Source organism: Helicoverpa zea, chromosome 3, assembly GCF_022581195.2.
Source record: "Helicoverpa zea isolate HzStark_Cry1AcR chromosome 3, ilHelZeax1.1, whole genome shotgun sequence".
NCBI classification, from domain to species: domain Eukaryota; kingdom Metazoa; phylum Arthropoda; class Insecta; order Lepidoptera; family Noctuidae; genus Helicoverpa; species Helicoverpa zea.
The window spans coordinates 2,362,931-2,389,423 of NC_061454.1; the positions used below are offsets into that span (position 1 = coordinate 2,362,931).

The window sequence follows — 26,493 nt, forward strand, 5'->3', positions numbered from 1 at the left end:
GTGAAAGGGGGGCGCTTTGGGGTGCTGTAATTTTGACGTTAAGAGTGCTGATCTAATTTGCCTACTTTAATAAACGATTTTAAAAGCAAGCCTAAGCGTCAAACCCAAGAAGTCGAAATTTGGAGCACCTTCATTTCACCCTATATCTAAAACAGTCAAGATTTTATGCAAACTACGCAAGATCCATTACAGATATAACTAGAATAGGGTCTCAATTAACTCTTTACAAGATCACAGAGTTGCGTGACTACAATATATATCACACTTATGTTAAACTGCGTCTAAGAACGGGTTCAGACGTAATTAGAATATTGTAATAATTACTTGGGGACTGGTAATCTTACCGGCTTTTAGCGGAGTCTTTGAAGCGTGGGCGGTTCTTATGTTCTAGGCAGTTTATAGCAATTTATCCAGGCTTCTTATAAGTAACATCGCGTATTATAAAACAATCTGTTAATTCGCGATAAACTCAAAAACTACTGCATGGATTTTCAAGCGGTTTACACCAATAAAGATTCATGAAGAAGTTTTTAGATACTTTTTGGTGATAGAGCTAAAAAAACTGACTTAAAAGCTAACGCTCCTTTTTTTCATTTAACTATTTCATCTTGAAACTGTAGTAAACAAACTGAAGTTTCCAATAAACATAATTTTATTAAGATACTTTACAAACGAAAAAGTGTAGGTTTCTACATAAAATGATAGAATTTATCGCGGATACATTTAATTAGTCGCCTTTTTTACAGACTTCTAATTAGAGGTATCATATAGAAATCGTAAGTCTAAGGGACAAACATTATTGCAATATCGACTCATTTCCCTTGCTTGCACATAGTGATGTGAATGTTTAAAAAATATCGATATTAGTTAAATATATCGCTACTTCGTAATAATTCTCAGAATATAATTGATGATTAACGATGACTGTGATTCATGTTATTGCGTAACATAGCGTAAGATTTCATGTTTCTTATTTTCAATTAACCAATTTTAACGGCGTTTTTTGGATATTTCAAAGGTCTATCGCGGTATTTTATTTGATGACGAAATAATACTAAACTATGCAAGAAGTAACTTATGGTACCCAAATTTATGTTTGCAAAGTCGAAAACTAAATTGAAAAGGCACGTGATTTTTCTGTGCATACTCTTGACTAACTTAAGTGAGAAATCTGTCGATAAGGGACATCGATAAAAATAAATTCGATATAAAAAATTATCGATCCCACCCAATCTCTATTCGCATCGCGTTAAAACTCCACTGGTGTGATAAATTAATGTTATGGGTTTTTGATACAAGTATCTTACATTCCTAGGATAGATACGTGTTTTAGTTTCCAGCTTAGGATGTTGTCATCGCACTAGCTTAGAACTTAACGTTCGCTTAATCAGAAATTACAAGACCATTAATGAAGGAATGATGAGAGAAAAAACCGTGGGAAATCTAGGCTAGTAAACCAGAAATCAGTCATTTGGATAGAGAAATAAAAGTCCCGAATCGGAGTAGTTCTTTGTGCGAGAAGATGTATTTACTTAACATTTGCGCACTATACACTTGTTAGCCATCTCTAGATGGTGTAGCTGTTGGCTGATGATGTACGCAATGCTTAAATTATATAAAAATGAACTACTTCAAAATGACGAATCATAAAATTTTTAATTGCTGTTTAAAAATGCTCATATTTTATCAGTTAAGTTAAGTTACAGCCTTTTTATCGTCCCACTGCTGGGCACAGGCCTCCTCTCACACGGAGAAGGATTGAGCGCTAATCCTTATCAATATTTTATCAATAGAAATAAAAAAAAGTTTAGTATTAAGTATTTAGAAGCTTATTTTTTGAGTATTTTATTTCAAAAGTAATAAAAATAAGATATTTATGGCGTGTTCAGATTGATTTAGTTGATGGATGAGTAAGCACAATAAAAATACTAGCGAAAAAGTAAACTCAGAATAATGTAAGGTTAACAAGTTAAATAAAATCTTGTAACATTAGACCCTTTTCAAGTGTAATTTTCGTGTAGGCCGAATTATAATTGTAAATACTGTTTTACAGAACATTCAACAAAATGAACAAAAAACATAAAACAAACAAAAGAATATTAATTACAATTATCCCAAACATTATAAAGTCCCAAAGTTAATTTCATACCTTTTCGTTGGAACTTTATTTATTTTGTTAGTACTTAAAACTGAGAGAGCCTTTAGTCTTTAATAAACACGACTAAACATTTTGCTGGCATAAATTAACTACGTAGTTACGTCTATGATCCATGGAAAACCAAATGACTAACGGAGATGTCATAACGCAATATCTCCTAAGAAAGTAGCACGCCAAAATACGGGTGTTCGGGGGACGAGGAACGTTACTAGCTCCACCCTTACACGCCGTCTATGGAGCCGCTAAATTTTCAAAATAAAATCACCAATCAATGAAGACCAGATTTGACAGATTGGTTTGGATTTGTCTCCTTGACAAAAACCCGAACGCTTTGTTAGTTCTAGTAACTGCTCACACCTTGACCTACAAGAAGCTGCCTGACCTATGTTCCTTATGGCATCTCCACTAACTTTCCTTTCTCTGCGTCTTAATTCGAATTAATCTAAATAATTGTATAAAAGAACTTCGTAGCTGAAACAAGGTGACATTGGAATAAGTTAAATCAATACGAAAAGCCGAAGAAACACATCATTTCTTCTTTAAGATAGAATTATTTCGAAAAGGTGACATGAATATAATTTCAATGATTTCAGGAGGCTTCTAGTAATGAGTTTTTGATGGGTTAGGTATTTATAGGCTTAAGAAATAGTTCAGTTTTGCTCGATGTTTCAAGTCTGATTTAAAAACTTACATCGAGTTAAACTCTACTAAATCAGTTTTTAAATCCATCAGTATAAATACGTATTACGTTAATTGGATCTTTTTGGTCAATTCATCGTTTTGAAGTTTTAAAAAAATATTGAAAGCGATAAGTTACTCTCTAAGAAAAAGATACGAAAAGTTCTGATTTTGCACCACAGAAAAAAAAACTCAAACTCAATAAATAAAACTCCAACACAAATAAACCTATTTATATTCGCTATCGTATTAGAAATCACAAGTAATGCGTCCGTCTGTCTGTTATCATACAATAAATGTGCGCAATTTTTCTCATTTACATAATTGAACAAGTTTTCTATCAAGCTGTGTAAATTACTGCAAGTAAGCTGTTAAGCTTAGCCGGACTAGAGCATTAGTTTAAAGATATGCTTTAAGTCCTTTACAAGTGGCTAGGTCAGTTTCACTTCACTTGAAGTTAGTTTTTAAATTGAACTGGATACGTGTGAACTGGGCTTTATTTCACTTAAACTTATTAATGACTTGAGAGTATACATATATCTTAGTGATTAATTATTCAACAAATAAATGAAACTTAACTACTATATATTGATTTCTGACACTTACGCGAATATTAGACATTTAAATAAAACTACTTTTACGGATTTTATCGCGTTATATTAATATTATTTAATCCCGACGTTTCGGATCCTTTACAGCATCCATGGTCACGGGCAGACTAAGGTGTTGGTCGTCTTGATATATTAGTTACAAACAGCTACCCTACATTTTGTTGATTATTATTGACAATCCGATTCACGCAAAACGAGCTCACTGTATCCATAGGTCGAGCAGTTGTAGGCTTGGATTTTGATTTAATAGTTTCTATGATGGGATTCCAAGCAGGTGGTATGCACCAGCCATCTTCTCTATTGAAATTTGGATGTTTTTTAATTTCAATAGCCTCGCGAATCATCCTAGGTAGGAATCGGTTTTCTCTTGCAAGGACTTGTGGTTTATCAAATCTGATGTAATGCTGGGCCTTGTCTAGTGTGTGTTCACAAACTGCTGACTGTCTGGAACGGCGGTGTTTGACATCGGCGATGTGTTCTTTTACGCGGGTCCCTATGCTTCTTTTAGTTTGGCCTATGTAAGAGAGACCACAATCACATTCAAGCTTGTATACACCCGCATCTTGTAGAGGTATGTGACACTTGACAGGTGGTAAGAATTGACTGATCTTCTTCAGCGGCTTGAAGTAGGTTTTGATTGAAGCTCGCTTCAAGATGTAGCCAATCTTGTCTGTGACTCCTCTTATGTATGGAAGAACAGCAGGTAGACGCTCAACTGTGGCTGGTTTCACGCGGGTTCTGCGACGAGGGCGCGGTACTCGGAGCTTGTTGTCGTGCAGTACTTGCTTGACATGTTGAAGCTCAGCACCCAGGTGTTGTTCATCGCAGATCCCACGTGCTCTCTGAAACAATGATTTACCAACGGTAGATAACTGTGTTGGGTGGTGGTGGGACTCACCATGAAGGTATTTGTCTGTATGGGCTGTAATATTGCCTATTTGTAATATTGTATATAATGTAATTCTGTATGTATGTTTTGGTTATCCGTAACCCTAATAACACCTTGAGTCACACTGTGTATCGGAAGAAAACCCATACAGACAAATACCTTCATGGTGAGTCCCACCACCACCCAACACAGTTATCTACCGTTGGTAAATCATTGTTTCAGAGAGCACGTGGGATCTGCGATGAACAACACCTGGGTGCTGAGCTTCAACATGTCAAGCAAGTACTGCACGACAACAAGCTCCGAGTACCGCGCCCTCGTCGCAGAACCCGCGTGAAACCAGCCACAGTTGAGCGTCTACCTGCTGTTCTTCCATACATAAGAGGAGTCACAGACAAGATTGGCTACATCTTGAAGCGAGCTTCAATCAAAACCTACTTCAAGCCGCTGAAGAAGATCAGTCAATTCTTACCACCTGTCAAGTGTCACATACCTCTACAAGATGCGGGTGTATACAAGCTTGAATGTGATTGTGGTCTCTCTTACATAGGCCAAACTAAAAGAAGCATAGGGACCCGCGTAAAAGAACACATCGCCGATGTCAAACACCGCCGTTCCAGACAGTCAGCAGTTTGTGAACACACACTAGACAAGGCCCAGCATTACATCAGATTTGATAAACCACAAGTCCTTGCAAGAGAAAACCGATTCCTACCTAGGATGATTCGCGAGGCTATTGAAATTAAAAAACATCCAAATTTCAATAGAGAAGATGGCTGGTGCATACTACCTGCTTGGAATCCCATCATAGAAACTATTAAATCAAAATCCAAGCCTACAACTGCTCGACCTATGGATACAGTGAGCTCGTTTTGCGTGAATCGGATTGTCAATAATAATCAACAAAATGTAGGGTAGCTGTTTGTAACTAATATATCAAGACGACCAACACCTTAGTCTGCCCGTGACCATGGATGCTGTAAAGGATCCGAAACGTCGGGATTAAATAATATTAATATAACGCGATAAAATCCGTAAAAGTAGTTTTATTTAACTACTATAATGAAATACAAAAAAAAACTTTTTTTCAGAACTGTGTTCAGCGAAATGGCGTATCCAAAGTATGCGGTAATAAAGAATATACATACAAGATATACAGGTTATACATACAAGATAAATGCGAAAAAAAAAGACTCTTTTTCGGATAAAGAAAGAATTGTTTTCTTTATACCTATTATAACAAAACTATTACTTAAATAAAATAAAGAGAAAAACAACTATTTTCGAAGCTGCGTAGAGCAAAAATGAGTACGAGCAAATGTAGTTCATCGTATAAACTCACATGGACTCGCGACCAAGATTTCTTTTTTGTCATTAAAAACAGGTATATTTCTCGTAATTAGGTCTCGATATCGGTACTATTCATCTCACGATCATTACAGACCTAATTAATACTGAAGTTATTTTTAGCTTGCTACAAGAACCATGCATGTAGGTATTTTAGTGAGGGGATAGCGTTTAAGGATATCGATAAAGTGGGGTGTGACGAAATCGACCGTTGAAGTGGTACGAAGGTTTTAGTATTTGTTTAATTATAAAAATAACGAATAAACATACATTTAATGAGGGATTTCATTGGAAAATAGATATCTTAAATCTCATAATTTTTAACAAAACAAATACGCAATTCAGAGAAAATTTTAAATTTTAATATTATCCAATTTCTAGAGATTGGAAAGGATTTATTGCATGTGAAGGGTTAAATTACGTTCTCAAGGCTCAAAAAGATGGACGGTCAATACGAAAATGACCTATATATACCTAATAGATACATATAAAAATCTCTTCTTAATATATTTCTTAGCCAAACAATATCTTTTGTCGTATTCAATATATCGATACTTTATATCGGCGTAATCCCCTCACTAGTTTTGATTTTTTATTAAACGCCAAGAGTGACGGTAATTGCAACAAAATTACTGAAATTATAGATGCGTAGCAATGTTCAGATTAAATGTATTAATCTTTTAATATTATAAAAGACGTAGTTTTATGAAAAAAAAATGTTAATAATAATCTTGCTAACCCTGTAAGATGAGATATTAAGAATTTTTAACTCACTCTGTTTTCTTAGAGTAGGTACCTGCAAAAGGCAGACTAAACAGTCGGCTAACAGTTGCCCCGATGATCTTAGTTTTTTTAAAGACAATCGTGAATTCAATCAAAGTTTTAAGTCGGTCTGATACCGGACAAATACCTGATCATTGGTATGTGCGTACTATCATTCGTCTTCATACTAATTTATGAGCCCGAACAAACTATCAGCCGACTAAAAGTTTGCAGTCTGCATGTACTCTAACGGCCAGTTTCTTCATAAAAAGTAAAAGTCAAAGTAATGTCTAAAGTAAAAGTAACGGTCAAATTCGTTTCTTCAAGGCTAAAGTGACAGCAAAACTAATAGAAAAAATGAATTTGACCGTTACTTTAACTTTAGACATTACTTTGACTTTTACTTTGGCTTTAACTTTTGATGAAGAAACTGGCTGTTAATGTATTAATCTTTTACATTATACAAGGCGTGGTTTTATGAAAAAATCGTTAATAATAGCTAACCCTGTAAGATGAGATATTAAGAATTTTTAACACACTCTCTGGTTTTCTTATTTTATATCTAAAGGCGTGCAATTTCATACTTTTATGCTGCGTAAAATTTTGCAAGGTATACGATATTGTTTCATATTAAAATTCTCTTAATATTTTAAGTCGCGGTTTCTTTTTCATAAATGAAGGTTTAATGTAGCGTTCAGATTTTTTTTAGCTCTCATCTATATTTTAGGTTTAAGGTGTTATTTTTAAAAATTAGGTTCTACGAATTCTTGACTGATTCAATGGAAAGACCACAATAATCCGACGTATCGATCTCAGGTCTAACAGGTCAGGTCAGGACTAATGGTAAGCTTCTCTTTCGGCAAAAATTATTAGAATTTAGAAAACTTTTATTATAACCTTACAATATATCACCATTAATTGGCTTGGAAAACAAAATCTACCCTAACATACGTGTCTTAAGAAAACAAATTTTCTAAACAAAACAATACCTACAGCCAACATCATTCAATCCTTTCCACCAACGACATTCATATAAAAATTGTAGCAAACACGCCCAAAGAAAGCTCTAGCCATTAATTGCGACTCAGTTAATGACCATAGCAATCAATGGGGGTAATTACCATATGATTTACGATGTAAATACCGCGGTTATTATCGTGAACAACTGAGATCTCGAACATTTTAATTTTAGACCGACTTTGTGATGCGCTTTTGTTTTATGATGAAGTTGTAAGTTCCTGGAGTATCCAATTGGGTGTCTACAGGGTTCCGGAGCCAAAGGATAAAAACGGGACCCTATTACTAAGACTCCGTTGACTATAACCTGGCAACCAGTTTTACCAAGGGGTATCGGGTTGCCCGGGTAACTGGGTTGAGGAGGTTGGGTAGGCAGTCGCTCTAAACACTGGCACTCAGCTGCATTCGGTTAGACTGGAAGCCGACCCTATCATAGCTGGGAAATGGGTAGGCAGATGATGTCTATTACCTGACTTTATCTCATGAACCGTGATAGCTAGGCAGTTGTTATGTTTACAGAAGATTTTTTATGTTTATTGCCCCTACAACAAAACAACTAAATAACAATAAAACATTTAAAGTGGCTTGTACAACAAAATTATTTACTGATTACGGAACCCTTCGAGCCCGAGATCAATATGCACTTGTCCGTTTTTTTTTGCAATTTTACGGCAACAGATGGTAAGTGGCAAGCTCAATGAACACCTGTAACTTACTAAAGGCATTGTATACACTATTATTATAGAGGCTCTGCTAAGCAAGAAGCATTGTACAATTTACTGCCATCTCAGACAGTTGAAATGTCTCTTGTAATACCAGTAATACTGTTCAAATTGGAACAGCTGTTCTTCTTAGTACCTGGAATGTACTTTCTAGAATTTATTATTTTTCAAAATTGTGCAACGGTACTATTCTAACCAAGGGGTATTGGTTTGCCCGGGTAACTGGTTTGAGGGGGTCAGATGGGGCAGTCGCTCCTTGTAAAGCACTGGTACTCAGCTACATCCGGTTACACTGGAAGCCGACCCAAACATAGTTTGGGAAAAAGGCTCGGAGGATGATGAGGATGAGCAATGATACTAGGTGTTTACCGCAGTTCCACTCGTGTCTTGAGCGACCTCTTTCCAGTTTCCAGATAAAAAGTATCCTGTTTCCTTCTCCAAGCTTTTGACTAGTTTTAGAGTGAATACTGCTGGATCGATTCAAACTTTGTTACTTTCGCATTTGTCATATTAGTAAGGATGAAATATGACTTCATGAAATATGATTCAAATTAAGATGACATTTAGAATTAAAACCGGCCAAGTGCGAGTCGGACTCGTGCACGAAGGGTTCCGTAAATTACAGTTAAATCAACCTATCTCAAAAACTATAAGAGATACTTTGATCAAACCAAAAATCGTTGAAAGAGTTAATTAGCATGCATCACCTCTATTTTTTTTAGAATTTTATACCCCGTAGTTATAAAAATAGAGGGGGGGGGACATACTTTTTACGACTTTGAGAGCTGATATCTCAAAAACCGTTCACTTTAAGAAAAATGTTTTTTAGAAAACTTTATATCATTTTAAAAGACCTTTCCATTGATACCCCACACGGGTATGTACATCGAAAAAAAAAATTTCATCCCTCAGTTACATGTATGGGGGGCCCCACCCCCAATTCTTTTTTTTACTATTTAGTGTCATATTTTTGTAGCGGTTCATACAACACATATTCCCATCAAATTTCATCACTGTAGTACTTATAGTTTCCGAGTAAATCGGCTGTGACAGACGGACAGACGGACAGACGGACAGACGGACATGACGAAACTATAAGGGTTCCGTTTTTGCCATTTTGGCTACGGAACCCTAAAAATGAACTTAAAAAATAGCAGAGGCGAGAGAGGAATACTGGTTGGTTGGATAATTTACAAGCTGTGTAGAAAATACCTATTCAAATGAAGGGTAGAACAGTTAAGGGTCGTTCCCAAAGGGTCTAACACACAGTTAACCATGTTAACATGAGATTACAAGGAAGAGCGGCCGTGTCTTTCGCTCACTACCAGATCCCAGTCAGGAAATAATTACAAAAGAGAACATTTATCCTAAAATCTGGTAGAAAGAGCTGTATCTAAAATGCTTGTTTGTAGCCTGAAGGCACCGATAATACAGAATTGGCATTTCTTTACTGTTAACAAGCTACACTATCATTGAGTAACGTAAGCTATCTTTTATCCGGGTTCGGGAAGAAGTTATCTCGGGATATGAGAGGAATTGCGGAAAGCAGCTAGTCGAAAAAAAACATAATAGTATTTATTTGTTTGAATGGGTTAGTATTACAAGTACACACTGGAATGACATAGCAAAAGTAAAAACCAATTGTTAAAACTATTTGTAAACAGTCCCAAATTACACTGCCTGCCAAAATAATCGACCACCTATACAAAACGTGTGCAAGCGAGTGTAAACAACGAACTTCGCACACTCATCCCCTGATAAGCGAAACCGAATTTATTCTGTCAACAGTGTAACCCACAGAGGAAGGAAATAACGGAGATGCTATAAGGTAGGTAGGTCAGGCGCCTTCTTATAGGTCAACTACCTACGGTGGACATGGCCAAAGCGATAAGTTACTAATAACTAACGAGACGTTTGGATTCCTTGAGACATCTTGCACTGTGTTATTTTCTAACTTATTATAAACTTTTTCTCTTACTGTAAGGTTTACTGTAAGAAAACCCAATTCTATTTTACGCTTGCCCTTGTACATCATCTTTTCCAAAATTTTTAAATAGTGTGTGCAATTAAAGAATAATAATAGACATCTGTCAAAGATTGATCTTGATTAATCGGAGATTGAATTTAAAAAAAATGGGCGGTTTCCAAAGAAGACATATGAGGGCAGAGTTAGTAACGTTCCTCGTCCCCCGAACACCCGCATTTTAGCAACGCTACTGTCTTAGGAGATTGTCCGTTATGACATCTCTCGTCATTTTGTTCTCCATGTTAGTACCATTAAAGGCTTCACAATACCGTCTTGGCCGTATTAAGGGGGCACATGGTGTAAGGCAAACGTAGTTAATCCGATGACACGATCCCGGTACTATTAAACGTCTTACATAGGCAAGACTAGAACCAATTACTTAGTGTTTGGTGTAAATTGTGAGAGTTGGCGGGTTAAAATTGAGAACTAGGTACTAAGTCTGTTTTTCATTTTTGTGTTGATTATCGTATGGGCAATTTCAAGTCTAAAATATAGCTACGCCTTTCTGCTTTATACCTTACCTGCAAATAAAATAAAACCTATGGACCTAAGTTACACACTAGAATGGTTAATAGCAAGTTTTAAGTAGCACTCCGGTGGTTCCAGCCATTTTATAAAAGGCCCAGTATTTCAAGAGATTAAGTTACCCCATATCTTGGTACGCAATCTAAGCCAGCACCCATATTTGGCTCGCTCCCTTAACACTTGTAACATGAACCATACTAATTTCAGTTCAAGTTAAACTAGTCCTACAGATAATAATAGCAAACATGACACCATTGGAAGAGTGAGACGGAAAATAAAAAGAAAGAGAAAACTACAGTGGTAAGGGGGCACGGAGTAAGGAAAAATGAGCAGAGATGCCATAAGGCAGGTAGGTCAGATGCCTTCTTCTAGGTCAAATACGAATGGTGGTCGTGACCAAAATGATCAGTCACGAGTGAATTAACGCGGTGTTCAGATTCTTAGAGACATCTTTCAACGATTTTTGGTATTACGAAAATTGGGCGGGTTTTAAAGAAGGTGTGTAAGGTTGAAGCTATTAATATGCTCTTCGCTCCCCGCACACCCGCAGATTGGCGTACTACTTTCTCAGGAGATTTTCCGTTATGGCACCTCCGCTAGTCATTTTGTTCTCCATGCAAAGGGAAGTCTAGGCACATCTTTGCGGATCTTAGATAAAATATACATTTCTTGTAAAATAATGCGCTGTTCCCTGCATTTTGACAGTAAGTGCACCTGGTTTTAGTTTAACACTGAATAGAGGATGCATTTGCATGAAATAAATATAAAGGTTTTGCAGCTGCTCATTTTTGCATCTATATGCAATTTTGTTGAATTCAGTCGTGATGTTTTGAGATTACTATAGTTTACTTTTTAATTTATGTTTGGTTTGTCATGTATAAATGTGTACATATTTAAAGAACGTGGGAATTTGTCCAGTATTGAAACAAAAACAAAACTTCTATCGCAGTCGTGTAAAAGGAATAAAATTATTTTGTTGTTTAACTACTGGGTAAAACCTCCTACGCAGACCTCTTGCTAAAGGCAGTTAATGTTTCCAGGTTTTGAACTTAGGCAGGGAAATGACAAAATACATTAATACGTAGGAACTACTGCCCATGCCAGGATGAAATATAGTCTATACAAAAAAAGTTTCCTCTTTATTATAGGTTAAGTATCTATAGATAAATATAAGGTTTATAATGTACGAATTTAAGACATGTGAAGGTCATGTTCATTGAAGATCCACCAAAACCACATGGTATCTTACATAACCAATGTTTTATATAACCGTCATTTTTTTTTGTGAGTACGAAGAATATTTTTTGTTCGCACATTATAATCACGAATTCGCAACGGTGTGTAAGACAAATCGTAATTAACACGTAACAGTGACTAAAGATAATTTTGAGGAAGTAGTGAAAACCCTTTTGTGAGAAGGTTGTACCAATTACGTCATTTACCAACCTAAATTTTCTATTGATCAATTTACAATCCTATGATGAGAAGCATAAAGTTGAAAATCGGGAGTAAATCAATCACATTGTAGTTACTTTATTGATTAAATCTATTTTCTAACAATGCTTTTGGAAAATAACTGTTCAATTGAGTGAAACATTATGTGGACTGAAATAGTTTTTGGATTACTTTTATTTACAGTAATGTATTTACCAGATGTTCTTTCTCTGGATAAAAAGAAGTATTGTTCATGCTTTGCAAAAATAAATAAGGTGAAGACGATGAAACATACAGTACATAATTGAGAGAGACTTACTTAAAATAATGTGTTTAGCCAACAACAAACGCAACCAATTGAAACCCAATCAAATACAGACAATAAATTAACATATACTGCGGGTACTAACATATGAAAATAATTATGTTTATCATACTATACGCTGAAGAGAATCATGTTATTATTCTGTTGTTAGAAGCTTATCGATTTGTCGAACAATATGTTTGGGAATACAAAACTATTCAACTGAACTTAGTATATTACACACCATTATAATAATTTAGTAGTTAAAGCGATTATAAGTTTGTCTGTAAGTCTAGTACGTTAAATAAACATCTAAATAGATCTTCTTCTTCTTAGCGTTTATCCCGTCTTGTGACGGGGTCCGCTTTCCGTATCTTCTTCTTCCACTTCGCTCTATCCTGGACATCTTCCTCTTCGAGTTCGCAGCTTATCATATCTTTCTTTACGACACTCAACCACCGCAGTTTTGGCCTGCCTCTGCGCCTTTGACCGGGTATATCGAGATTGAGTGTCGCATTGCCGATGTACTCAGGTGGTCTCCTTTTAACATGTCCGTACTATCGCAGCCGTTTTTCTTGTAGTTTGTCGGCGACATCGCGTACTCCAAGGCTACCGCGTAAAACAAAAAACTAAATAGATAACACATCTAAATAGATAAAGATAATATTTTGTGCAGAGAAAGGTAAGACTGTAGGTAGTGCTATGGACTTATAGGATATTGGGTCGCCCGGGTAACTGGGTTGAGGAGGTCAGTAAGCAGTCGCGTTTGTAAAGCACTGGTACTCAGCTTCATCCAGTTAGACTGGAAGCTAACCCCAAAATAGTTGGGAAAAGGCTAGACAGATGATGATGAAACAGATAAGACTGTAAAGACCTTTATTCAGGAAGCAGGTGAAACCTGGATGCTGAATAAAATGAACGTGTCAGCGCGAATCCACTACTCAGATATGTTCGCGCACAAAGGTCTCAATATCGTGTGGACATTTTAAACATGTTCGCACGCAATATGTTACTGTTTGCTAGAGCGAGTAAACCAGAAGGAATAGTTATGTATACACTAGTGAAATCTCACCTTTCAAGTTGTCATCTAAACACTAGTCTAACCATCTAGGAAAAACGAACATGAAGTTATGTTGTTCCCATATTTCCCTTTTCGCCTAGTAAAATCGAAAGTAGATACTACGGATAAGCACTATTGGCTCGTAAATACTACACACAATACTTTAGTATGGGATTAAAGCCTTAACAATACTGTTGAATGGATAGTTAAAGTAACAGGTTATGTACTGAAAAACGACCTCTCGAAGGTTGTGTGTAATAAATAAAAGGGAAAGTTTACTGTACCCGTAGACAGACTGGTAATGTTATAGACTTAATAATGTAGGTATATGGAGTTCAAGATTTGTGTGAGACCAAAAGATATACGTAGTTAAGTAGTAATAATATATTTAGTTAAAGTGTTCGTAAGAACACAGGACTCGTCCCAATTTATACACGTTTAAATATGAGCTTGTATATCACATTTTAATTTTTACATTAGACCGGACCGATTGAATGGTGGTTTCAGGCGACAACTTGCGCGAAATAAGAAAGTGCATCAGTTAGAAAGGTAGCAATTTTAGATTCCATATAATCTTTTTTAAATCAAGTTTTTTTTTTCAATAGTCTCTGATAATAAACCCAATCCCCAAACCCCCATAGCTTAAGACCATTTGAAATAAAGACAAACTCCTCGACCCTTTCCCAAAATTTATCCCTATATAAATATCCATTGTCTGCCGAAGCCTCAATATTCTAGTTCAGGTGACCCAGACGGAAATTACCTTCAGTAATTGATACGGAACCCGCGTCAGCAACGTCTTTTTCTATTTGGGTTAAGATGGATTTAAGGGAGGAGATAAAATTGATTTTGTGGTTCTGACCTCCTTTAATTTTAGAACGTATTATTTTATCATTCTTAAGGACGTGGCACATTACAGCAGCACCGCAACAGCACGGCTCCACACCAGCATTTAAGTTGTCATTCAATTTAGAGCATTAAATCGTGTATATTATAATATATTTCGTAATGTCAATATGAAAAAGCCAACGGCGAGCAGTCAGCGTGCTTGCCGCTTCCACACAACTCGACTCGCCGCCCGCGTGCTGCAAGCGAGCGGTCCTCATGCGTACAGCGCGCCGACGGCGTGCTAATTGCGCGCCGACTCCGAGCCGGCAGCGAAACAACGTCATTACGTCGTGTTCAATCATAACATCAATCATAATCGTCTTAAAATAATATTGAGTTTGCGGTGACAGCAAGCTTACACCTCGCGGCCGGCGCGCGGCCGGCGCGCCGACGGCGAGCGGACGGCGCGCCGACGGCGAGCGGACATCGCGTGGTTGGCGCGCTGGCAGCTAGCCGTAGTCTTAATTCGAGGCGACGCCGTGCTGCAGCCGTGCTGTTGCGGTGCTGCTATAATGTGCCACAAGCTTTATAGTGCATGAAATCTACCACCGAGTGAGAAAGTTTAAAATCAAACATAGACTAATTTTATTTAGCCTAAGATGAAAGATACTCATCGCAATACCATCGTCAGAAAGAACCGTAAGAAGGACAAACACAAGAATTTGATATTGTAAGTAAACACGTTAAAAATATCATATATTAAAAATCTATTCTTGTTAATACAAATAAAGTCAATAAGAGTGAACTTGGTTATTAAACAAGCCTGTTCTATCCAGCTACGAACAAACATTAAGCGAAAGTCTTGCTTTTCGCCTCAGCAGAACAAATTATTACCCCACAGCAAAAAAAGCTGCTTCCAAGGAAGGCACAATATATACTCTCTCCACGATCAGTCTCCCATTTAATGTGGAACACTTGATTTATATCCGCAATCATTTAGCTGTAACTGCTAATACGGTTTGAACAAATCGCAAGTCACTCGTTCGTATCAATCAGACCCAATGAGGAAATTTACGGTGCCAAATTGATCTGGCTGTAGGATCCTGATGGTGGAGTTTGATGGTTTCTGGTGACAATATAATGTTAGGCACTTGTTCTTTGCTCATACAACAACAAAATGTCAGTTTTTCGTTTTACCCCGAAAAAGAGTTTAGTTACATGTAATTTTTTCTACTTGGAAAATGTACATAAGCTGAAAAGTCCTGGTTTGAAGTGTCTTTACCAAGTGTGCTTCATAAAAAAACCGGCCAAGTGCGAGTCGGACTCGCACACGAAGGTTTCCGTACCATTATTTACAAAACGGCCAAAAAAATCACGTTTGTTGTATCGGAGCCCCTCAAATCTTTATTCAATTCTAGTTTTCAGTATTTTGTTGTTATAGCGGCAACAAAAATACATTATCTGTGAAAATGTTAGCTCTCTAACTATCACAGTTCACGAGATACAGCCTGGTGACAGACGGACGAAAGGATGGACGGACGGACAGAGGAGCGAAAACAATAGGGTCCCGTTTCATCCTCGACGGTACGGAACCCTAAAAAGTATAATTTTCAACATGTCAGTCAAAATAAAAACGGTGTGCCTGAAAGCACATAATCTTTGATAGGAACAGTGCATGCATAACATTACCCCTATATTTCTAGTTTCACACAGTCATCACAAAATGTCTCCTATTTTTGACTACGACCCATACCTTTCTCCCAGGCTGCTGATGAGGCAACTGAGGCGGCGCGATAAGCCTCAAAGGAGGGGGTGCCGGCGGCAGGGCAGCGAGCAGTGGCGGTACTAACGGCACCACGCCCCCCATTGGCAGGGCCACTGCAAACTTCTGCAGGCCCATGGTCCAGGGCAGGAACCAGCCGCCTCCCGCCTGCATCGCGCCCCCACCGGGCCCGTACCACGCCAGGGCGATCAGCTAGTCTCACCCCACATGAACTTACACTTACACTTATCGTTGAGATTTTTGGGACATGTATTTTGAACACTTCACTTGTACCTGGGGACAAAAGGAAATTAAGATTAATAAAGTTGCTATGTTTTTTTATACAAGCTGTTGATTTGCATCCGTGCCATATTCAAGGACGTAATTATGCTAATGATTCTCGACCCAAATCAACAAAAAAATTGGTACGTAATTTTTTTTTAAATTTATTTTCGGAATTCCTTCGATGTCATCTAGCCGTATTTAAACTTGGCGCGCATGTTACTGGACTTAAAACCGTGCTGCGCCTTCACACAAACGCAAACACAAAGCATACGCAACGATTATTCATAAATTTCATTCATAAAATTGGATTACTTCTGAAATACTACGACACTACAATGACAAGAAAAGCAGTGCATATTAGCTATTTCCCGTCTACTGTAATTCCAATCGATTATTTACGTATTTTATGTCCTCCTCCTGAAGTATGGCACAAATGCAAATCAACACCTTGTATTACAGACATTGTTGTCGTCATGGCAATACCAATTAAATAAAGCTAAACAGGTTCAACGCGTTACTATCACGAAAAAGTGGACCGATCTGAAAGATGCATGTCAGTGATGGTTATAGTGAACTTTTGACGTGGGTGAAACCGCTGGCAGAAGTTAGTTGTTAACACACGTAGGTTGTTCGGTTTTCATTTGTAACTTATTTAATTTGTCTTAAAATACAAATGCGTTGCGCAAATATCTTCTAGCTCTACAATATATAAACAAATACATAACAAGCAACATAATACCTATTTACTTAGTTACACTATCGATAATATTGTTCCCATTTTCTATGAGAATTACAAACATCGATAGTCAAAGTTAAGCACATCACTAGCGTTGCGTTAGGCGCCAGTTTTTATCGAATAACTTGAGCACATCACTTGACTGTCACATTAGATGTGAATCATAAGATTTATTATGTTCGTGGATGTTCATTCGTGTTCCCACGGATGTATGTGGGGAAGAAATTGATTTTGATAGAGATATTATAAAAGCTGTGAATATTAAAGTCAGCTTTTCCCACATTTTACGACTTCAGTTTCATTTCTATGTAAAAGTCAGTTGCAAATAAAGTAATATTATGCTCCTAGAAATTAAGTGTAAAAAACCCAATATGTATTTATTCTCCACTAAAAAATTCTTGTGCCGTTGGACTTGACACTCACCTACCTATACATATACTAAACTGGTAAAAATTATAGAAAAAATAGGTATATACCTAAAGTATCATCAACGACAAAAGTTCTCACACATTTTCTTTCACCACAAAAGAAGTTCCCAAATAAACCCAGACACTTATATCATTTGTTTAACATTATATCGGAAACGTCAATCCAGACACATCAAAGAGATTTCTGTATGTCTGTTTGTGCGGTTACTAGAGCGGAAAACTAAAAGAAAACGCTTGAAAATGCTCGAAATACACGTGTCATTGTGAAGGGTAGACAGTGGATCAACTGTTACAGACATAGAATGAACTAAGATATACCTAATGGGAGTGAAGTTTTAACACGATTAATGAATTTAAAAATGTGTGTTAACTATGTTTTAGTGAATGTCATTTTGAATTGTTAGAAGTAATCTTCGCATGAAATTAATTGTTTTTACTTGACGTTGAAATACTCAATTTTTATGTAAGTAAATACTGAAAAAATACATAAAAAAGTATTTTTTATACATTTTGCTATGATCTTGTTGAAACCCACATGTCTCGTTTAAAAGCTGTAATTGAAAGGGACTCCAATTAGTAGCGTGAATGTGTCGTGTTTATAATTTTTGTGACACACACTTTTTGTGTACGACTGTACTTTTGCAGGATATAGCTCAAAGCTAATTGGCGTGATAAGGGCGGATTATCGTTAAAAGCTGGCATCATGTTTGCTGATAGACATAATTCTTTTAGCATATGTTTTTTTGCTTATAAATGACACGTATGGAATATGAAAAGCCCGTGCTACCGTACCGGTGCCGTGGTATACCGTGCGTAGTGTCTATAAGAGCATAAATAAATATTTCTATTCCAAGTGAAAGACTAGATCTCATTTAACGAACGCGAGAACGCGAATAAATGTTTTTGATTTGATTTTGATTTATAAGTTTAGCCAAGTATTGGTAAAGTGAAAGGGTACCCACAGCTTCAATAAAGCTTAATAAATTCATGAAATAAACTTAATACTATTTTAAAATCACGACATTTCAGTCGGATATTGAATGAAACGTAAAAAAATCTCGTTAAAACGAAGATTAAAGTAATAAACTTTATTTAAAGATCTAAATAAAAATTCTTTCATTGAAAATGTAGCATTTTCTAACCCACATTTTGAATTGAATTTAGACTTTTTACATTTTATTTAAGAGAATTATTTTTAAATGGCGCTTTAATGAGATCTATGTTTTTGACTACCGTCCAAGAATTTAACAAAAGAAATAGAATGATGAATCTAATCATCGTTACTATTTTTGATCGGTTGTAATTAAAGACCGGCTACGCATATAGTGAGTTCGTCATTTCCCATATATAAACTATCTATCTATCTAAACATTCTCCGTCTTACCACAAAAACTTTTTAACGTCAGTTTAAGACTTGTCTAAAAAAATGTCAAATTATGACGTTCATATATGGTTCATTTTGGAGCCACATTTTTTTTAGACAAGTGTAAAACAGTTGCTAAAATTTTTGTAGTAAGGCCATTTTTATTTAATTTTCTTTCTTCACTTCATTCTCATATTCTTAAAGCAAGTTCAAGAAGCAAGTTTCATCGTCGTCGTGGTAGCCCAGTAGGTAAAGCACCAACCTCTGAAGTATGTGTGGGTTGGTTTGATCAGGCAAGCACCAATTCAACTTTTCTAAGTTTGTATGTATTTTCTAAGTGTATCTGGGATATCAATGACTGAAAAAAAAAGATATCGAGGAAACCTGGACTGTAAAGTCTGAAATCATCAACCCGCATTGAGCAAGCGTGGTGATTAACGCTCAATCCTTCTCTGTGTGAGAGGAGGCCGCAGCCCAGCAGTGGGACGGTAAGAAGGCTGATGATGATGAATGATTATGTTCATAAATAAAACGGTTGAAATCTCACGTAGGTAAGGTTACGTATACGAAAACTTCAAAGTAACACATAATAAACAAAACATAAATCGTAAAACAAAAATTACACGTTACATCTTTGGTAACATTTCCAAAAACTAATTTATTGCGTTTATGTTTGACAGCCGACGCCATTTTGTCAAGATGGCGCGCGTAAAAGTCATCTTTGATTACTTTATGGCGTTTCCAGAAACAATAATGGTGTTTTTTGTTTGGTTGCAAGTCAGGTGTTATACATCAATTATTTTAATTATTGTGCTAGGAATATTTCAAGGATCATAACTGGACTGAAAACAAAATGTTTGAGTGTATGTAACTCAATTCAGTGGTAATTTAACTCAAAAACTACTAGCCCGATTAAAAAAAATACTGCTCAAAATACTCTTTCTAAATAATATAATATATGTTCTAATAATAGGCTGCATTACGGGTAGTGGTTCCCACGGGACGCGGGTGAAACCGTAGGAAAATGGCTAGTTTTTGAATAAATCATCTAGACTATTTGGGGGCTACACACGGGAAAAAAATAGTTTAAAGTAGGGAGCATATTTGCTTTTAAAATGTGGTATATACATATGTATCTATCTATATACATATTGATGCATATTATTTTGTTTGTATAATTGACCGGATAAAACAGCATTATTTGTGGGAGTCAAAAAGTCCCATTGACAGACACGCATTATTAATTCTAAATACAACAAAAATCAAAACGGTTCCACTTGACTGGTATTGTTTGGAGTCAGCATACCCACAAAGTCGGTCACAGTTGACTTGCTAGATCGATGGGCTATTAACAGGACAATAGGCGTTTTGTTCGCTCGTTGGACGCCACCGACGTCAACACTAGGGATGTCACACGAGTGTGGTATCGATACTTGAGGTCATTAATCAATTTTAAAGAGTCGGTTGTGAAAATATTTTTTTATTTTTTTTTCAGGATGTGTTGCTGGTAATGACGCGTTTATAATGAATTGGTTTGAAATGGACAAGGTATGTAAGGGGTGCCAAAGTTTAGATAGAAATATGATGTGAATCAATGCATATGTATGTGTGCATTAATTGTGAATTATGTGATATAGCTCTGATTTTCTACTTTATCTGAATTTTATTTTGGAAATTTCAAATGTCCATATAACAAACAGACAGACAGACAGGCATCGCTACGTTTTCATGAAAATGCCTTTAGGACCCGAAAATCAATACAGCATTTTGAAATCTGACCAACCATTCACCTTTGTCAAAATACGGTCTACACAAAAACCACCTATTCTATTCTATAATTCCAAGGATTCATTTCCATGTCCAATATCAAAACGGAACAATGGTCGAAAATTTGACGGAAACCGAAACCAGTACCCAATTACCTAGGATCATACCTCCGATACCTGATTGGGTATTTTCATTACTGAATGCTAAACGACCAAATACCATCTGGGATCGGTACCGCATTGTCCGATGATCGAGATATCGATTCGATATTCATTACTCGATTGTGTGGTAACGTATTGTTCCCATCCCTATTATTTAGCGGTTTGTATCGATATGATGCTGTTATTTATGAATAAATGTTGGATTAATCAAGCATTGTGTTTGTACACGCTTTGTTGACATTTCTATGAAGTTTCGGAGTATCGATAATTAGGTTTATTTGCATGATAAACAGCTGAATACATTGGCGCATGCATATGAGGGAAATATGTCGTTGGAGTTAATTCAACGTTATTTTTACAGGATCCACAAATAAAATATAGGTCTAATAAGCCGTTTTTATATTTTAAAATTTTTATAGCCTTTCTTATTAACGATTAATTTAATACTTTTTAATTTTTTGTATTTTTGTTTGCTGTATTTTTGTAGTTTTTTTTTTCACTTTTTGGGACACGACCTTCCGGCTACTTTTGTATAAGCATTCACTCTCAAACATTAGTCAATTGGGCGTAAAACCGTAATGTCTAGTGTATTTTGACGGTTAATTGAGGGAAATAGGTTAAACTAAAACTGTCACTTTGGCACATTGTCAACTAACTCACAAGAAAGTATTAGAAACACTTTACTGTAACGTTTCAACAATATGTGTGAAATAACATACGGAATTGTCAAAGAAGTTAGGCACATTGCGCAAGGAGTTCCAAGCTCGTTCGAAGCACTATTTACTAAGAAACTTTGATACTATGCTTTAAGTTGAATTGTATGTAGGTATTAGCACAAATACCAATGTTACCGAGCGCTTGCCCGGGTAACTGGGTTGAGGAGGTCAGATAGGCAGTCACTCCTTGTAAAACACTGGTGCTCAGCTACAGCCGGCAAGACTTAATGCCGACCCCAACATGGTTGGGAAAAGGCTCGAGAGATGATGATTAGCACAAATGTAGTTGGCAACGACAGAATCATTTGTAACTAGTAAGTATCGAATATTAGGTACAAAACATTGACATATATTCATTCATTTATATATATTCTAACGATAGACAAGAACATCCATACAAATAATTTACCCGCTTATGTCGTCTGTTGACATCTTGTTGACGTATTGTGACATGTAGTCATCCCCATTGATGTAAATTGCAGAAGTGACATAATATTTTCGCTCGTATTTTGCCTACATTCTTCATTACTCAAAAAGTTTATATCTAAATGAATTCAAAATCATGTAATATATGTATTAAAACCAGGAACTTATTTTTAAGGATTTTTTAATAAAAAATACGATATTTTTTTTCTTAAAAACAATAAATCTTAGACTTGAAATGCACTTCCAGTGTGATGCATGTTGGTTATTGGATGAAATATATGGATATCGATGTTTGTGAGAGGCATGGCTTACATGTCAGAACATATTTAGAGTTTTTAAGAATGTGGGGAAGCCCGCACCGGGATAAAATATAGCTGTATGTTTTCATTGATATTTACCTACTACCAGTTTTATGGCACATCTGTTTCTGCAGGATTTTCTTAATCTATAATAATTCAAGATGGCGGGAAACAAATTATAGTTCGGCCATTCAGAGAATGCGTTCCTGACACGTCGCGATTGAACTGACGACGTAACTACATTCATTGATTATTGATATAATAATGTTGTTTTAATGCTCCTCAATTGTTAAAACGGTAAACAACCAGCAAAAATATTTTTATCGTAACTGCAACGCCATTGCAAAGTTACGTCGTCAGTTCAATCGCGACGTGTCAGGAACGCATTCTCTGAATGGCCGAACTATAATGTATAAGTATTTGTAAAATTGAATTATAAATGAAAAGTATGATATACAAGCGTTGTAATAGCATGAACAGCGTGTAATTTTACTAACTTGACTCTCGAATAGTTAATATGTGTAAGTTTATACCTTAATATGTTATTTTCTATTTGACAATTGTCGTTTCATAGACATCCATCTGACGAGGGTGTCAAAATCGCTCTGATTATATGCTATTTTGGGCTATGCAAAGTCTGCAGTGCCTTTCAGTGTGGCAAGCTTTTTGTTCGGAACGTTCTATCTAGTACGTAGTACATATATATCGATGGTACAAAATATGTGTAAGCACATCTCTATTACAGTGACAGTAACAGACATGCGTGTTCAAAAACATTTGAACATTCAAATAAAGAACAATAAGTTCCCTCCAATTTATTCCAATCATTCGGAATTCAAACGTCCGCCACGCCTCTCCGATTCGTATCACCAAATCGATCCATCGATTTAGAAATTCGACTAATCGTTTACAAATAGGGATCGGTCAGTTATTTGGCCGGAATTTATGGCCAGTGCCTCCCACATAAGAGGGAATAGTTCTTTTAATAATTAAAATTCGTGGGAAACGAATCCCTTTATTAAGTTTATGGGTCAACTCGAATATTTCGGTCATTCGATTTTTACGACGCATATTTTTTTTAATATTGATGGGCAAAGAACGGATTAAGAGATGCCCTTGATACGGAAATTTTGTAGATACAATCTCGATTAAAACATAGTTGATTGCTTGTTAGAGGGAATTTATTGAGTTTATTGTGATTGATAGAAAAATAATAGATGTTAGTCATTTTTATATTGGCTTCAACATTTTTATCGATATATTTTTATTGTTTATAATTGGTTGCTGTTTAAATGGGAAGATTGTTTTCTTCACAAAGATTATAAGACAGGATAGGTAATCATAATTGTACATTATTATGGTCATAATCGTAATACGTTGCGTACCTTGTACCTACCATGAACTTGACCTTCTTATGAGTTGATCTTTTAACTACGAGTACGTGATTAATCTAATATTATAAAGACACTTCTTTTGTTCATTAGTTTGTCCCTAAAAACCCAAAAAATTGTGAACCGATTTTAATGAAAACACTGTTGGAAAGCTAACATAGACTGTATTTTATCCGGGTATGGGAAGACCGGGACGCTGGTATTTACGTGAGACCAGTTACTTGTCAATATGTACATAGCATTTATAAAACAAAAATAACATCCGAAAACTATCAAGCAACAACAAAAAAAAAAACAAAAAGAACTCTTAATTCTTGCAACAGACACAAAGGTCATATTATAATAGGGGTCTGAGCCCACTGATGCGTAACCTATCGTTAAACGAGCAATGCCGGAAAGCATAACTACGTATGTAATATGTGTTGCAACTAATAATATATTAAAGGATTAACCAGGGTCGTGGTTAACCAAGAGGAACGGCCATGTCTTTCTTGGTTGTTCGGTTGTTAAAGCTGGTAAGGTTACATCCAAATATCCTGGATGGAATGTATTAATTTTAATGGTGGGTGTTATCTGATTGTTATGACGTTATATTGAGAAGTGAACACAAAGCTTGTTACATAGCTACTTAAGTTCTTGGTAGTATGTGAAAAGTTGATTTTTGTCAATAACATCAAGATGTAAAATTAAGACTACTAAGTTTTCTAAATGGATGAATGAAAATTAAGGAATACCTACACATAAAAACACCTTCATTTATTTAGCACTACTTATATACCTACTGTCCCACTACTGCTCAAAGATCCATCTATTTTTTGTCGGTCACTTTTTGTGGCCGGTCCGTGAGGAAGCTATCCTTATCTTCTCTCCAGCGTCAATACACAACAAAAAGAAATACATAATTTATATGGTGCTAATAAAAATTCAATTTCTAATCGCAAATCAACGGATTGACAGAAGTTTATCATGTTAGGCGCTTCAATGTATTCCATTGTTCAAGTCCGAATGACCTTATCAAACAAAACCAGCAATGGATGACCATCAAAGCTCTAAAAACCTGAAGGCCTAAGTAAACTGCCCTGAAAACCATCACATGAAATGATGTCAAACGTTTTAGGTTTATAGGTAGTAAACTAAGACCTGGAACCGAACTGGTCCATTTAGTTTATGTGGAGTCATACGATTTGGATACTATGGTGAGGACAGATCATATAGTCAGTACTTTGTGAAATAAGACTTGTAGGGATAAAAAGGGAACAAGAAAAGGACTTATTTTTTAGGTCGAAAAATATTTGATGTTTCTGGTCTTACAGCCAGTTTCTTCATCAAAAGTAAAAGCCAAAGTAATGTCATAAAGTAAAAGTAACGGTCAAATTCGTTTTTTCAAGGCTAAAGTGACAGCAAAACTAATAGAAAAACGAATTTGACCGTTACCTACTTTAGTTTATGACATTACTTTGGCTTTTACTTTTGATGAAGAAATTGGCTGTTATTGTGTGCAGTTTTCATGAAAAATTGAATGCAGGCGACTCATTAATTTTTACACCAAAAATGTAAAAATATAATTTGTAAAAAAAAAACGTATTAAATAGAATCTTTTAAAGTTTATTATGTCTAGAAACAAGAATAAATATATTGAAAATGTTTGACCTGTAACCGAACCATTATTATTACTGCCAGTTCAAATATTCCCCACTCTCACTTTAACCCGTTCCTACATAACAAACATTCATTTAGACCGAGTATATGGGAAATGGTCACTTACTGCGACAGCCGTTCTTTAAGTGCTGAGGGCGAATACGACCGTACTTTAACTGGTAAGGTCGGAAGCTAATGCATTTGCTATCTTAGAAAATATTACGAGATAAGATAAACATGATATTTTTCGCCATATAATAATGTGTGTTGAGAATATGGAAGAATATATTGGTATGTAGGAAATAAAGTTTGCTAGCTAAAGAACATGTTAGATAGATAGACAGATAGATATATTCTTTAATATGTATACCAATTAAAGTAACAAAAAGCAAAACTAAATATTCACATTTTAAAAATCGAAATATCATACCATATTCAAAAAATCACAAAATTAACGCTCTATGAGCATAAAATACGGCGAGAAAACTACAAAATTTATTTAGAAATCCACGAAAAATTTGATAAAAAATCCGTTCATAAACCTAGCTAAGAAGACGACCACAAACTCGAAAAGATTAAATCCAAAGCCAGCAAAGCAAAGAATGTATTTTTTAAGATCTCATTGTGCCAACTAAATAGGGACTTATTAATCCCTTCGCCCTTTATCCAGCTTATTAGGTAACACAATGGCTTGAAAAAAGTTACTTACAAAAAAAACCGGCTAGGTGCGAGTCGGACTCGCGCACGAAGGGTTCCGTACCATTCAAACTAATATTCTATATAATATACATATATATATTTATCGAAATCGAGCAAAAATGAACAAAATAATCACGTTTGTTATATGGGAGTCCCCCAAAATATTTATGTAATTCTGGTTTTCAGTTTGTTGTTATAGCGGCAGCAAAAATACATCATCTGTGAAAATTTCAGCTCTCTAACTATCACGGTTCATGAGATACAGACTGGTGACAGATGGACGGAGGGACAGAGGAGCGAAAACAATAGGGTCCCGTTTTACCCTTTGGGTACGGAACCCTAAAAATGGCGTTGGCTCGTAAATCGATGGTGGGTGATGCATAATGTTTGCAAATTGCGACCGACGCTGCAAACTTTTTGCCTCCAAACTTATTTCGCATACAATAAATTACAATAAGGTA

General features: G+C 36.0%; 1 protein-coding gene across 2 annotated transcripts in view; it reads right to left on the reverse strand.

Annotated features, from left to right (window-relative positions):
* Nucleotides 1-26,493, reverse strand: part of LOC124645648 (RNA pseudouridylate synthase domain-containing protein 2-like) — a 173,112-nt gene that overhangs the window by 54,679 nt on the left and 91,940 nt on the right. For both annotated transcript variants that reach the window (XM_047185474.1, XM_047185473.1), the window contains exon 2: nt 16,115-16,417. In XM_047185474.1, coding sequence (XP_047041430.1) covers nt 16,115-16,297 — 183 coding nt within the window. In that variant the 5' untranslated portion in view covers nt 16,298-16,417. The remainder of the gene's footprint in view (nt 1-16,114; nt 16,418-26,493) is intronic.